Source organism: Oncorhynchus kisutch, linkage group LG13, assembly GCF_002021735.2.
Source record: "Oncorhynchus kisutch isolate 150728-3 linkage group LG13, Okis_V2, whole genome shotgun sequence".
NCBI lineage: Eukaryota > Metazoa > Chordata > Actinopteri > Salmoniformes > Salmonidae > Oncorhynchus > Oncorhynchus kisutch.
In genome coordinates this window covers 35,333,623-35,350,015 of record NC_034186.2, presented here as the reverse complement: position 1 = coordinate 35,350,015, position 16,393 = coordinate 35,333,623, and the positions used below count along the sequence as shown (strand labels likewise).

At 45.0% G+C, this 16,393-nt stretch overlaps 1 protein-coding gene across 1 annotated transcript; it reads right to left on the bottom strand.

Moving 5' to 3' along the window:
• Positions 1-1,427: 1,427 nt before the first annotated feature.
• Positions 1,428-16,050, bottom strand: LOC109902969 (ankyrin repeat domain-containing protein 24). The gene is made up of 22 exons (XM_031838070.1): positions 16,015-16,050; positions 13,436-13,566; positions 11,845-11,933; positions 11,608-11,672; positions 11,447-11,504; positions 11,252-11,322; positions 10,991-11,097; positions 10,635-10,804; positions 9,722-9,744; positions 9,340-9,426; positions 9,082-9,204; positions 8,095-8,214; positions 7,845-7,977; positions 7,456-7,634; positions 6,738-6,904; positions 5,386-6,233; positions 4,764-5,074; positions 3,385-3,618; positions 2,909-3,085; positions 2,134-2,310; positions 1,978-2,043; positions 1,428-1,863 (listed from the first exon to the last, which is right to left on the bottom strand). The coding sequence occupies exons 1-22, from the start codon at positions 16,048-16,050 to the stop codon at positions 1,789-1,791; spliced, it is 3,447 nt and encodes a 1,148-aa protein (XP_031693930.1). The 3' UTR covers positions 1,428-1,788.
• Between the last annotated feature and the right edge of the window lie 343 nt (positions 16,051-16,393).

The following is a 16,393-nucleotide window of genomic DNA, read 5'->3' as shown; positions in this document are numbered from 1 at the left end:
AAATGTCATGCTCTGATCCAGTGGAAACATAATTCAATAGGCTTCTTATCAGTGCCTGGCTTGACTTGGACTGAAATATGTTCCGGTACTCATTTTGGGTGCTGGTACTGTTTATATTTAGGTGCAGGAACTCCACAATACCTTTTGAGCTACTAATATTCTTTTAAGGGGAGCAGGAGCTTAAACAGTAGAACATTTGAGGTGCTGGTATTCAGCTCCATTGAGGTCTTGTCACTGACCGGCTCATCTCCCGTAACGAAGAGGCAACAACAAAAATATATTTACTAACTAAAGTAAACTATAAACAAGTAACAATGGTGTGTGTAGTCAGTAATCAGTAGTGTGAGTGAGTGGTTGCAAAATAAAATAAATTAATTAAAAATGAAAGGAGTGGTTGCGTGCATTGATGGTGATGATGACAGGTCTTGAGAGGTGCCAAAACAAACAAACCAAAAATTGGTTCAGAATGTACACTCAGCGTGCCAACACATTGCACACCCTTTATTTTTTCCATTTTAATTTGACACGTTTTTACATTACATTTTTTAACTTTCTAGTTTCAATAGCTCCTTGGTCATGTAACACTCAGTGGTCCTTCACACATGCAAACCCTTTAGTCCGTCCATTTTCATCTCACGCAATTTTACATGAATTCTGTTTTTCAATTACTCTAATTTTTCTAATTACTCTAATTACTCTAATTTCAATAGCTCAATAGCATGTGACCTACTGACCTCAAAGAATGTCCACTAATTACCCCTCTATATTGCACATCTTTTAGTTTGTCCATTGACTGTACATTCTGAACCTTGTCAGTAGGTCACATGACCAAAGAGCTATTGAAATTTGAAAGTTTGAAAAATTCATGTAAAAACATGAGATGAAAATGGACAAACTAAAAAGTGTGCAATATAGAAGGGTAGTCAGTGGACATTCTGAACCTTGTTTGAATCTAGTAGGTCACATGACCAAATAGCTATTGAAATTAGAAAGTTAAAAAAATGTAGTATAAAAACATGTGAGATGAAAATGGACAAACTAAAGCGTGTGCAATATATAGAGGTAGTTAGTGGACATTCTGAACTTTGTTTGAGGTCCGTAGGTCACATGACCAAGGCGCTGTTAAAATTAGAAACATTGAAAAATCATGTCAAATTGTGTGAGATGACAATGGACAAACTAAAGGGTGTGTAATGTGTGTTGGACCCAATCCACAGCACTCTCCCTTCATCTGGATTTATTAGGAAATTAGGCTAATGGATGTCAGGCTTTATGGGAGCACATGTCAGCCCCCACCGATATCCCTGGCCTAGCCTAAATCAGAGGAAATCGATGAAAAACTTCTGCATGTTAGTCCTATCACTTTTGAGCTTTTAGTATTTATTTATCCAATAAATAAACATCTAAACAAGGAGGTAGAGGCAGGATTTTGGTTTCTTTCTACGTCTTTATTGTAAGAATATCATACAAAATATATTCAATCAGTAGGCTCATCACACAATTGAGACAAGAGATACATTCTTGTTACTCAATACAAGTAATTATCTATAAATACATTTCTCTTTCTGATACCAGAAAACCATACCTGTCCATGTCTATCCAGTTTAACGCTAGTCATGAAGGGGCTAGCCTCTGTCTTTCCAAGGCTACACGTACTGTATGCAGAACAGACCCGTTGCTTTCAGTAAGTGTGTACATATACTGTAGTTAGTAGAGGGTATAGTACAGTGATGGGTCCCATAGCCCGTTGTGTCTTGCATTGCACAGGGAGTACACTGCCTGTGGGGGTCAGTAACCCTGGTCCTTGTGTGACATCCTCAGGATCTGCAGTAAGAGCTCTTGGACCTCCTCATCCATCCGGCCCTGAGGAAGACAACAAGTCTCATTCACATCCCCTCAGCTACACAACAACACTTCATATTGCACTGACCCAATAATGATGTGTCTTCTACAAAAGGTGCATAGAGTTGTACTTACCTGTACAGCAGCCAGTAGATGGGATCGGTATACAGCTACAACTTGTCTGTGCTTTCGTTCCCAATCCTGTAATAAGATATACAATACAGACAGTATGCTCCAGCATTCTTTAAACCATGAACCTCAGTATTTGTTTTGGCTCAGTGATGCCCTCACCTGGAGCTCCTTGGAGAGTACAGCCACTCTGTTCTGCAGCGCCACCTGCTGGCCAGGGTTCACAGGGGGGACTCTCTCAGAGTGAGAGGAGGAGTGGGAAGAGGAGAGTCCCAGAGGAGGACTCAGGGCCCCCAGAGCCTCCTTCAGACGGAAAACCTCCTTAGACAGCTCCATTATCTACACAGGGAGATCACAGATCCCTTCATTTCCCATGGTCTTTTTCTCAGTTCCAAATCACACTCATGCCCTCAGCACTATGTGTTGATCTAAATGGAATGGACAGTAACATGGTCAAATTCCACCCAGCTTACCAGAGGGCAAGGGGTAGGTTACCTGATGACTTATACTGAATTTAATTCCACTGCTCTATTTATTTATTGCTACGTACTTTCAGTCTGAGACCGCCATCGTAAAAGTTGTTTCTGCTGATGTTAAAGAGTGGGGCATTGTACAAAACAAGTCATCAGCGATTGGATCGTCTCTAACCAATCAGAGTATCAAAGCCAATGATTTTACCCACATGTGTTCAGGCTCTGGCACAACCCATTGGTTTCTTTGACCAATCAAAATGGTTTGAATGTGTTCGCATTCGAGAAGTCATGAGGGAGGAGATCAAATCCAGACTCATCATGGAGAAGAAACATTAGTTGGTGTGGCGTTTGGCCTAAGCGATGTGGATGGGTAGCCAGGCAAAGGGGTAGGGTCTAGGGGTCGATTTCCAAATAAAGTACAGTGTCGCTCAATTTAACTTCTACCATCTGTGTCTCTGTCTCACCTTGCGGTCCTTCTCCTTGACCAGGCCCTGGGAGTCCTGGATGTCTTTGTGGAGCTCCTGGACGTGGCTGGACTGGGCCTGCAGGTCAGCCAGCTGCTGTTGCGCCGTGGCCACCTGAGCCTCGGCCACCTGACGTTCACTCTTATTAAACAGAGCCTCCCGCTGCACCTGAAACACCTGTTGGGAGGGAGACAGGGAGAAAGAAAGATGTTTTATTGTCACACACCGGATAGATGCAGTGAAATGTGTTGTTTTACAGGGTCAGCCATAGTAGTACAGCACCTCTAGAAAGGGGGGAGAAAGATGAAGGGAAAAGGCTGTAAGGAGATATAGAACACACACATAAATAACGCAAAAGGAGTCTAGTCTGTAGCATGTGGCTTTTAGTCAACTCTTGAGTTAATGTTTGTCTCTAACTTTCTTCAAATTCTCAGTATTTTGGTAAACAAGAACAAAAACAACACACACACACACACCTCGGTGCAGGTCTTCTCATGTTTGCGTGTGAGGTCGTTGAATCGGGCGGTGAGTGTGTTGATATCGGCCTGCAGTGAGAGGCGCTGGGACTCGTGGTCCTCCTTGGACACCAGGCCCTGTTCCAAAGCCTTCTGGGACCTCATGTCTCTCAGCTCTGTCTCCTTCACACTCAGAGCATCCTTGGCCTCCGCCGCACTGCTCTCACTGGCCTGCAGAGCGCGCTGCAGCTCCAACTGATACAACAGGAACAGTAGACAGCATGAAGTCAGGAAGTACTACTTTCATAGTACTGTCAAAGATTTTAACAACTAACCCAGGATAGACCAGAGCATGTCATTTTCAGTGGGAGAAAATTAATCACAGTGAGCAAGCCAAGCAAGGAGTTGGGCCGAGCCAAGCACGAGCTAGTGAGATCCCATTGGTGCGTTTTAGAATTTATTGGAAAATTTCCATTAGGGAGCGCCTACACTGTGACGTGCCCTTGTGCAATAACTCAATCTGCCCTTTGCACTCCTAAACAACGCCGTTTTTTGAAACTTTGGCATATGGTAAAGTCCACAAAATGCAGTCCACTCAGTTTTTTTCAGATTTTAGTTTTGGAAACAGAAAACTGTATGGAGATCAAATGTTTCATTGATGAGAAAATTAGCAGAATGTTGGCGAAAATCCATCTTCTCCCACTGCCGGCCACTGGGCTTCCTCTCATCACTGGATGCTTCACATTTATACATCCAGTGAAATATCGGTCTCATTGATCTGTCTGTGGTACTGTAGTGTAGGCTACCCAGTCCCTCCAGGATTTCACTGGGCTTTATTGTAATATTTGCGGTGAAACATGCTTGATTTTGCTGGGGCAATTCTGACATTTTGCATGGCAATATGCAATGATTTTGTCCAATTTGTCACGAAAATGTGTGGACGAGGGAAAGAGTTTGTTGACATATGACTTGATTTAATTATATTATGCAGTAAATGTGCAGTGATTGGTTGAAATTGCGTGCCCTTTTTTTGTACTGCGGTGATGGGTCTGCTTTTTTGCGATAAAATTGCAATGATTTACTGTTTTATGCGGAAATAGTACAGTGATTGGTCAAATTTGCAAGCCCTCAGATAATATGCAGGGAATTGTTGATTTTGCAAAAGAAATTGCGATTGCAGAATTGTGGAATCCTGGAGGGACTGGTTGTATATGATTGACAGAAGTGGTGCCATACGTGGCCAAATGTGGGTCATACACAATTCTGGCATATAGTTATTTGTACTAAAACATATGTTGTATTTATGATAGCCTAATATCCATTTACTTAAAACCTCAATATATATATATGATCCGAGGCTAAGTCCCTCGTCGCTTGCATGCATTTCTCGTCAAGCTAACCTTAACTTTATTGTGCTCCTCCCTGGGTATAAGGTCCTGTTGTGTGGCCTGTAGCTGGGCCTCTAGCCTAGCCGTCTCAGTCTGGGCATGGCATCGCAGGGCCCTTTCTGCCTGCAGCTCCTGGGCTGTCTGCGCCAGCTGCTCCGACAGGGCCGACAGCGCCTCTGTGTGTTGGGACAGGGACACTGCGTCTCTCATGTGGAGGGTGTCCTGGGCCCGGCCCTCGCGTTCCGCACACAAACAGTCCAGAGCCTGAGCTGCTTCCTGCCTAGCCACCTCCAGTTCCTCTCTCACCCGTCTCAGGGAGGGCTCTAATTGAAGAGAAGAAATATCACAGACTTAGAGAGTGCTCTGATTGGTGAGAAGTGTCATCACGCAAGCCTCAAAAAGAGTTCTGATTGGACAGAACTGCCGTCACAAACTCAGAGAAACATGAAAGTCATTACATGACAGCAAATGAATGGTTATAAACAACTTATTTAAAGCTTACCATTGTGATTGACTACAGTGAAATAATTTGTCCTTGTGCCACAGAGAGCAAAGATGATAGATAAGGTAGAGAATATTATAATACCGGAGTATAACAATAACAGGACACCAGTTAGACAATAGGGAAACACACCTGATGTGATGGAGGGCTCTGACCCCTCAGACCTATCTTCCTCCTCTTCCTCCTCCTCGTCTCCTTGGTGGTGTGTGGGGCTGGGGGGGCGTAGTCTCTCCAGCTCCAGTAAAGCCTCGTTCAGTCTCAGGCTGGCCTCAGCTCTCTCCCTGGCCAGCTGCTCACACTGCAGACCCAGGGTCACCTGCACCTCGTCCAGCTCCGAACGGGGAACACACTGCCTCAGCTCCTCCTCCAGCTCCCCCACACGCCCCTGTAGCCTCCACACCACCTCCCCTTCTTGCTTTACCACAGCCTCTCTCCTTTCCCCTGCTTTCCCTGACTCCTTGCTCTCTGCCAGGTCGGCTTCAAGCTCACTTACCCTCTCCCTGAGGCTCCTCACTGTCTCACTCTCCCCTCCTCCGTCCTCCTTTTCGCCCTCTTCTTCTGTTCCTTTATCTTCCAGGGCTGCCTGTAGTTTCTGAACTTTCTTTCTCAGCTGTTTGACTGTGTCATTGTCCCCTGTGCTCTCGCCCTCACCCTCACTCTGTCCCTCCCCCTGTCTCTCTCGCTCTTTCAGCACCGCCTCCAGGTCCCTCACCCTCTCTCTCAGCTGCTGCGTCTCCTGGCCCGCCCCCTCCGTCTCACCCACCGTGCCCCCATGGCCCCCTGCCTGTTCCACGGAGTAGACCCCAAGGTGCACCTGTTCTCTCAGCTCCTCCAGTTCAGACTGGGAGTGGGCCAGCTGCTCCTCCAGCCCACACAGCCTCTCCTTCAGCTCCTTACTGCTCTCCCCCTCCATCTCCTCTGTCCGCTCCTTCCCCTCTGCCCCTGACACCCCATCTCCTCCCCCTTCCACCTCCTCACACCTGCAGAAAATCAAATCAATTTATATAGCCCTTCTTACATCAGCTGATATCTCAAAGTGCTGTACAGAAACCCAGCCTAAAACCCCAAACAGCAAGCAATGCAGGTGTAAAAGACAACAAACATCAGAACTGAAGTGAAGTGAGAGGTTTAACTATGGTTGTAGAGGCATATTATGTTAGCTAGAATCTTCTAATTACAATACTGTGGCTGGCAGGGTTCAAATTACACACGGACTCTTAAATAGTGGGCTTAAAGATGCTAAAAATAGTGGGCTGAACCAGTGTTAATATTTTGAACCCTTTAGGGGGTGTCCATGTTGATGTAATACTTCAGTCCTTACCGGGGTGCCCTCATGGTAGTGCTCAGCACCCCAGGGCACCTCTATAAATTGAACTCGAACCCTAGTGGGTGGTGTGAATGTGACATTTTAGTCATTTAGTAGATGCTCTTATCCAGAAGGTATAAGGTGGCTGGTGTAAGATGGTGTGGGTGGTAATCCTTACCCCTGTTCCCCTGCCATGCTGGAGGCCTCAGCTGAAGCCTGGGCCTGGGAGTAATGCTCCTGCAGAGCTTCAAACTCCCTCCTCAGGGAGTCATACAGAGCCGTGGGGACAAAGTCTGGGCCGGATGTCTGCATGTCAGTGTCATCTTTCTCAAACATCTCCAGCATCTGCAAACCACACAAGATCACAGTAAAGAAATAATCAGTGAGGGTTTGTTTATTCTCTAGCGGTTGTGATATGTATATCATAGGTTAAGCATCCTTTTTTCCTATTGTCAAAACTTTATCAACTCAAGTCGCCAGTCACAGAACTCCTCTACTCCTCCTTGGTGACAGGTTCAGACTTTATACCAGCCCTTGTACTAGCTCTCATGCAGTACACAGCCTCAGACACACCCTCCAATGGTAGCCTGGCTGTAACCCTTTGTCCCGATTCTGTCTACTTGTACAGACCATGACCCAGTTAGTGAAGAATGCCTGCAACCAGTCTCTGTGCCTCTCTGTGATGCTATTATTCTATTTCTAGCTGGATGCTACATCATAGGCCTATAAAGTGGTTATGAATAACGGTCCAATCTGACGCTGCTCAGCCAGCCTTGAACCAGCAGCATCATCAGTACTACTCTGGACTCTGAAGGGCCTTTTAATAACTCCCTCTCTATCAATTCATTAGCCGATGCTGTGTGTGTGTTTGTGTTTGGTGTGTGTGTGTTTGTTACCTGCACTTTCAGGACCAGCTCCTGATTCTGTAAGGCCAGCTCCTTCAGCTGTCTGTGTAGCTCAGCCACAGTGTCTGAGTCTGCAGCACCAGGAGAGGTGGGGTTGAGGGAGTCTGCCTCCCCCTCGTCCAGAGCAGAGGGAGACTCTCTCGACCGCCTGGAGAGCAGCTTCTCAGCACCTTCAAGATAGACGGAGGTAAATCAATGCCATATTTTGACTAACAAAACATCAGCCATTACCATGTCAGTAGCTAGAATTTGAGTGATGATTCATCATCTAGGTATGACGCTCATTAGGCTGCTATAGCCTAAGTCCATCTATCCAACATTTGGTCAGTTTAACAAAATTAACAAACTGCCAGCAGTATTCCCTCTCTACCCGCACACACCTGGGAAGTCCAGCATGTCGTCATCTGAGTCACTGGCACCGATCACCTGACCTGCCTTCAGCTCCTCCAGCTCAGTCTGCAGCCTGTCCCGCTCTGCCTCCACCTGCTGCAGACGCTCTCTCAGCTGAGTCAGCTAGCACAGGGAGAGAGTGAGTTCACAGCGGATTTCTTTTCAGATATATGAGAGGTTTCTAGGGAATAGGCGTTTGAGCTTGAGCTCAGGCTCGGAAGTGGACATTGCATGCAGTACCTCCTCCAGGGCAGTGTGGGCGCTGTTCTGCTGCTGCTCCAGACCTTTGATCTTCTGGAGCAGACGTCCCCTTTCCAGACGCAGTCTGCGGATCTCCTCAAACACCTCCTCATCCTCCATCTCACAGACACACACATAGCAATACCTATCAGTAATATCACAGTCGCACAGCAGCACCGTACTCATTAGCAGTCTCAAATTGAATACAGTAGATAGTCATTCACTATGTATTGTCTGTTACTGTCTGCTACAGTCATAAATACTGATCCTAAAATTGATATCTAAAGATGAGTACCTTGAATTGAGATGTGTTAAGGTTGTATACCATAAGGATAAGCATATTTTATCTCCTATATGCTTAGATGCTATTAGCGTTGCAAATGGAGGGTATATTACTGGTAACATTTACCAGTAAACTAACAGAATCTAGTGGCCTTTCTGGTTAATTCAGATTATCACAGGTGTCTGTAATTATCTCTGGTCTTCTGTGTGGCCTTATCACTTGTAAAATATATACAATAATACAATTTTAAAATGTAAATATATGACAAAACTGTGAAACATTAACATAAATATAACCCATCAACTTATTGAATAACATTGATGTTTAAAATTAGGGTTACAGCATTAAAAATCCTTTATATTTTTTACACACTTTTATATATTTTACTAGCTTTGTCAATAGGTCTTTGTTGTTCATTTTTTTGGAGCCAAACTGGTGACAGTTGTGAAAAAAAGTAAATAGTTGGAAGAGTTGCAGAGTTAATTGAAAATAATGCCATTGTTGATTAGATACTTTTTAAATTAGGCTATTATCTCTTGAACCATCTACTAGAAACTCATGGACAATATAGACAAAGATATAAAATAGATTACCTATTAATTACCAACATTGCAGAAAATTTCAGTAACTTTGGTAAATTACCGGTAGTTTTGCAACCCTAGGTGCTATGCATACACTATGCAGTGGCAGGGGACGTAACTCACAAGGTTAGCCTGAGCAGAGCGCTGCGTCTCTGGGGACTGAGGAAGGGGAGCGGGTCTCTGGGTCTGAGGCTCAGGAGAGGCAGGGGGAGGAGGGCTCTGGGAGGCAGGAGATGGCGGGGAGCCCTGGAACATGGTTATCAAAGTTATTATGATCATGATTATCACAGCATAAGTAAGAGTTAGTAAGAATCATACAAAAAGCATTTTGATATGTCAAAGTAACAACTATGTCATCCATCTCTGGAGCTGCAGTCGTACCTGGGGAGGGGAGCGTGGAGGAGGGGGGGCTTTCCTCTTACGGGGGGTCGTAGCCCCTGGTAGAGGAGGGGGAGGAGGGGGCTGTCGCTGGAGGCACAAACAAACAGAAGGAACAGGGGAACAGGGGAAAGCAGGAGGAGAGGAGCAGCAAGGTCCATAACAAAGCAAGCAGTACTGTCGCCTAAAATGTCTTGTAATGAGACTTTTACTTGTTTTCCTTGTGAGATGTTACTTCAGCTGTTGTTGTTCAAAAGTTGTTGTTGTAGATTGAACATGTGATAAGAAGTTGGTGTTCGTTCCTATGTCGTAAAGTCTATTATGTACAATTCAGTAATAATGGCTATGTTTTCAAATGAAAATGAAATGATGAGTGGTAAGTTACCTCTTCTCCATTACCCTCAGTGGCTACGTATGCATGGGAGAGACAAACAGCAAGGCCTTTTAACCTCTGGTCCATTGAGATTCAAGACACACACACGCAATCATTTACACTGCAGCTAAAGCTAAAAAGCATACCCACTACCCACAAAAGCATACCCACTACCCACAAAAGCATACCCCAAAAAGCTAAATTTAAAAAAATCCTCCTATATCCTGTCGCACACAGTATACTGTCGCACACAGTATACCACCACACAACAGTATACCACCACACAACAGTATACCACCACACAACAGCCCTACTGTAAGCTGTAAGCTACAAGACTCCTCATTTATCAGATACACCAGAGACATTTTAGGGACGGCTCTATTTTCATTCCCCTCCATTTCAAACAAAGCACACATCTGTTTTTCGTAAATCAGCAAGCCTTTGTTTAAAGATAAAAGTGCAGCAAGCCTTCCCTCTCTGTTTCAGCCTGTTACAATTACCCCCAGCTGTCTCCTTCACCGACTTCCTCACATTACAGCCATTTCCTGGGGGACCAGATTGAGGCCATAACCCAGACCATAGAATTACATCTGATAGAAAGGATAAAGGACCATGGATTTTGGTACAGTACACCCAATAGCAGACATCGTTTTGTGGCAGTTACCATGTCAATTGATTAAACATTTGAAATGGTACACCAAATATGGCCTCCGTTCACCCAGCAGGGAATATTGATTTGAATTAGTCTATTCTATCGATTATAATTCTATGCACCAGACTGCCACTGCCACGGTCCATTCCATTTCAATTCAGAGGGTGGATGGAAATTCCAATTCAACCATTGTAAAAATCCAAATTGAAATGGAATTGAACCCAATCCTGCTGCAGTCAGCAGGTAAGACAACCAAAGGTTACCGTTGGTTACCTGGAGCTCTGTTTTGCAGCAGCTGTGCGATGCGCTGGTTGCCAGCAGTTGCGCTGTAGTGGGCTGCGTGATGTCCGAGGGCGTCGGCCAGATGTGGGTTAGCCCCTCCCCTTAGCAACGCCTCCACAGTCTCTGCACTGTCACTCTCACAGGCCAGCATCAGGGCTGACCTACAACACAAAAAAAAAACAAGATCAAGAACATAAGAGGACACATAACATATATTTAGCCCCTTATGAAACACTGCGGGTCTATCTGACTACATAGCCAGCCATCACCTTTGTCTTATGTTCACAGTTTGTTTTGCATAAGTCAATCTAATACAAAGCCTTGTTTGTTGAGTCTTGTTGAAGTACCTGCCCTGGCTGTCCTGTATGTTGGGATTGGCTCCTCGGTCCAACAGGAAAGCACACAGCTCCACTCTGCTCATCTGGGCTCCTAGGATCAGCGCGGTCACCCCATCCTGAGATCGCGAGGCCACAATGACTTAACATGGTTGATTGTTTCATGTGTGTTAGTGATGGGCTGTAACAAAACCCTGCACACCCTTTAGCTCTCCTGGATCTGACTTGGTGGCTATTGCCGTACAGAGACAGTCTAAGGCCTACGCCACTTACCCCGTCCTGGGCATCCAGACTGGCCTTGAAGTCCCACAGAGTCTCAGTGCAGGACAAGCAGCCGCTCACAGCTGCAGGAAGATGGACAGGCACCATAGTGAAACAAATGGAAGGTACAAAATGGTTGAGTTGTTTACAGTGTTACACATAGTGCTGTAATAAATTGTATTATACAGTAGCTAGTGCATTGCAGACCTGCGTGATGCAAAGCTGTCCGGCCAAAGCTGTCTGAGGAGTCTACGGACAATCTCTCCTGTGGGAATATGAGACGCATTTCACCAAAAATGCATGATAACTGCATACCTTATTTTCCATGTATCGTAGTAATATTAACTGTGTCTGACTGTCTATTGCACCTGTAATAGTCTCTTCAGGCACTCAGGCTGGCAGTTCTTTGCTGCTAGGTGAAGGGCACTGAAGCCTTGGGGTTGATGAGGCCATTTCAATCACCAAGAGAGAGAAGGAAAGAATGAGAGTAGCAAGAGAGCATGTTGTAATTGTTTTGACCAGGTATAGCCACAAAGCGTTACCTTGGCGGTCCGTGACACTAAATGTGTTAACAACATGTTCAGGTAATGAGACTGTCGTTTCACCTGTACCATCTGTCACGTTAAGGTCTGGCCCGTGAGCCAGGATGACCTCCAAGCAGTCCAGACGACCTCGAGACGCACAGAGATGGAACCTACCAGGAAGAGATCATGTCCTTATGGTGATGAAGATAATCAACAAGATCATCAACACTAGTAAACTCAGCAAAAAAAAAAATAATGCGTTTATTTTCAGCAAACTTAACATGTGTAAATATTTGTATGAACATAACAAGATTCAACAACTGAGACATAAACTGAACAAGTCCCACAGACATGTGACTAACAGAAATTGAATAATGTGTCCCTGAACAAATAGGGGGTCAAAATCAAAAGTAACAATCAGTATCGGGTGTGGCCACCAGCTGCATTAAGTACTGCAGTGCATTTCCTCCTCATGGACTGCACCAGATTTGCCAATTCTTGCTGTGAGATGTTAACCCATTCTTCCACCAAGGCACCTGCAAGTTCCCGGACATTTCTGGGGGGGGGGATGGCCCTAGCCCTCACCCGCTGATCCAACAGGTCCCAGACGTGTTCAATGTGATTGAGATCCGGGCTCTTTGTTGGCCATGGCAAAACACGGACATTCCTGTCTTGCAGGAAATCACGCACAGAACGAGCAGTATGGCTGGTGGCATTGTCATGCTGGAGGGTCATGTCAGGATGAGCCTGCGGGAAGGGTACCACATGAGGGAGGAGGATGTCTTCCCTGTAACGCACAGCGTTGAGATTGCCTGCAATGACAACAAGCTCAGTCCGATGATGCTGTGACACACCGCCCCAGACCACGACGGACCCTCCACCTCCAAATTGATCCCACTCCAGAGTACAGGCCTCGGTGTAAAAGCTCATTCCTTCGTCGATAAACGCAAATCCGACCATCACCCTTCCTGGTGTAACTCGGGCAGTTGTTGTTGCCATCCTGTACCACAGGTGAGATGTTCGGATGTACCGATCCTGTGCAGGTGTCGTTACACGTGGTCTGCCACTGTGAGGGTGATCCTCTGTCAATCCTGTCTCCCTGTAGTGCTGTCTTTGGAGTCTCACAGTACAGACATTGCAATTTATTGCCCTGGCCACATCTGCAGTCCTCATGCCTCCTTGCAGCATGCACATTCACGCAGATGAGCAGGGACCCTGGGCATCTTTCTTTCAGTGTTTTTCAGAGTCAGTAGAAAGGCCTCTTTTGTGTCCTAAGTTTTCATAACTGGCCTGTAAGCTGTTAGTGTCTTAATGACCGTTCCACAGGTGCATGTTCATTAATTGTTTATGGTTCATTGAACAAGTATGGGAAACAGTGTTTAAACACTTTACAGTGAAGATCTGTGAAGTTATTTGGATTTTTAACTTTGAAAGGCAGGGTCCTGAAAAAGGGACATTTCTTTTTTTGCTGAGTTTAGTTCTGAAACAGAGAATTTCAACTACTTACCCGCAGTGACACAGCTCGAACAGTAAGGGCCATTTCGTGGTGTATTTAAACCTAACCCTAGACTAATAAGCAAGTTCAATAAAGACTCTCCATTGAAAGTGCTTCTTAGTCTAAGACTAGGCTTAGTCTGTGTCTGGGAAACTGGCCCTAAGTGCTGGTACTTACGCTGACTTTCCCTCCACGTCCAGTTTGGTGGGACAAAGTCCCTTCTTCACAATCAGGGCAGCTACTTTGTCAGGCTCGTTCTGCTCTACAGCCTGCAGTAGTCTCTCATCGCTCTTACTCCAGTCCTGACTCTGAGGAGACAGGGACAGATGGGTCACGACTCAGTCGCAACCTGGGGCTCATGATCAGAGCTAACCAAATTACAGTACATTCAGTACAGAATAAACACGGACCCCTATCTGATTACATACTATACAAAGATCTGAGTGATGACTAACCATCGGTCTAGATGAGACTGCCAGATCTAATACTGTGTGCCTCGTCAAAGTGAAATGACGATGGACATACGGCACAAGCTGATTGCCTCAATAGGACATTACACACAGTACACAACATTTATTTTGAGCAGTTTTTGCCAGAAAAAGTAACCCTTTGAGAGAAAGTACAATGAAAAGACAGCTGAGGTCAAACAGATGTAAAAGAGAGTGTACCTACCACCAGTAAGCTGAAACAGGGACAGAAATAACGCTTCATCAGGCTCAGAGCTGACGATCGATAGAGCTAGGAAGGATCCATAGACCCATAGAGCGGTGCACTGCCTGATCAGAATTCTGACACACACAAACATACACACTACTCAATTGCCACTAGGCCTTAAATACAGCCTCAGAGTTTAGCACTAACTTAGCACTGACTTAATGACAAAGTATAAATGCACAGCATAAACCTCGCTGAAAACAATCGACAACCCCATGCATGTATCAAAACAGAAACATGATGATGCACATACTAAAGATAAACATTAGGCTATACTTTCTTGCACAAACACACACACTGCTTCAGCCCTCTGAGTCTCACGATAACATCGCTCTCCATACGCAGTGCTCTGCTCTCTCAGCCAAAACACCTTCCCCTCTTCCTCTGCTGCTGCTCTCAGGGACCTACGTACTCAGTCTGCAGTCTCAACCTGGCACACACACACACACACACAACCTCCCTCTTTTGGTGCCCTTCTTATTTTTCACCCCAGCCTAGTCTGGTACAGTCTTCTCTGCCTCCTCTCACAGTCTGTCCATTTATTTCAGTCAGCTCTCTACCTCCCGGTGCTGTCCTACTTGGACTAGTTAGCCCAGCCACACTCTTTATCTGGGCCTGTGTGCATCAGGAGAAGATGAATGCTCAGCAGAAAGAGGAGAAAATAGCTGGCTGGTAATGCCAAGGTAGGGCAGAGGGGACACGCTGATAAAAAAAAAAACCGGATAGACACAGTGAAATTTGTTATAATACGTCGTCCCTAGAGCAAATTACTGGCCCAACGCTCTAATCGCTAGGCTACCCTCAACCCTATATAAATATTATAGAATAATAACATCCTGACTCGACTCTCGTCTGACCTGGACGCAGCCACTTACAGCATTAGAAGTAACTGTCACAATAAGTGAAATAATATAATCTATTATTTTCATAAAATGAGATCATAAAGTAACTATATCCTTTACTGTTTGCATTATGCATTGTTCTATCAATTGATTAACTCTGTAGAAATGAGGGAAGTGTATACCAACATTAATAACCAGTTAAGTAGGCTGTTTCTATTCTCTATAGTGTGCTTATGAGTGGTCTGTGTGTGACCAACATCGTGAGACAAATTAAGATGGATGATAAGCTACCTAATTTGTGCTCCATCTAGTCCACATAGTGTGATTCCCACTCGCTCCCCCTCCATATCTCTCCCACCCTCTCACTTTCTCTCTCGCTCTCTCTCCTTCTATCTCTCTAAATGAAATTCTGAGCATCCCTCCCAGTGAGAGGGTAAGTCATCGACTGATTAATAACTTACTCTGTTCTCTCTCAGCTTCACCCCAGCAGAGCAGCCATATCACTCAGGCTCTGGGGATCTCTCACTAAAACAGGCCAAGGCACACAGGAGTTGAATACTTGAGTTCTACTCAGAGCTTACTGTATAGCATAGCCACACAACGCTATAGCTATTGGCTACTTGCTACCAAACACAAGGCTCCAGTTGCTTGGACATTTAAGACATTAGGCTATACAAAATTAGTACAGAATGGTTCTTGTCTTGGGATTGATTACTTTATTTTCACCTTGACATTACAACCAACTGCATAATGGGATGGGGGCGATAGCAGGAAATGAAGGATTATTTGAATGTGTGTGTGTGTGTGTGTGTGTATGTGTGTGTCCAGCACAATGTGTGTGTGTTTGTGAAGGGGGGGCTGAATAATTGAAGGCTACCTGAGAGCTCTGGTTACAGCATCAGTCTATAGACTGGCCTGCTCCCCTGCTGTACCCCTGCTGCTCAGTGATACTGACACCCAGCCGAGTGCCCCCCACACACACTGTGAGCACTGGGACCTACATACAGATAGCCATCAGACAAAGAACACCCTATCACAACCGATAGTAGTCAATATCAGGTCCCAAAAAAGTTTAAATAATACTTTTTACTTCACCTAAATACACCTACGAACTCTAAACGTAACCTGACTGTGTTTGTAGATATCAGTGCATGAGGTGGATGGTTTTGTAAGAGACCGTCTCCTACTCTTGCCTCTTACCTCATTCTTCTTAAACTTTGCCTTGAGGCTCTTCATTTTGGTTTATAGCACTTTGCATCCAGGAAAGGGAAACTGAAAAGAAATACACCAATTTTCTCACCATAGCATTTCAATCTGCCAAACACATGTGGGTTGCTAGCTTTTAACATGCATTCAAACAGGCTTCCCTTTGCAAAGCATACAATACAACAATAACCAGGTTTGATGAAGTCTTGTGTGATAACCATGTATTTTTTATAATGGCATCATTGAGACACAGGGCTATTCTCAGTTTGATTAAAGAAGCATTTAGCCTTTTGGGAAACATAACCAATACATTTACAGGTAATATTACAGTGGTAGTACATAGGTGATAAAAATGTAGTATGCCAACACACAT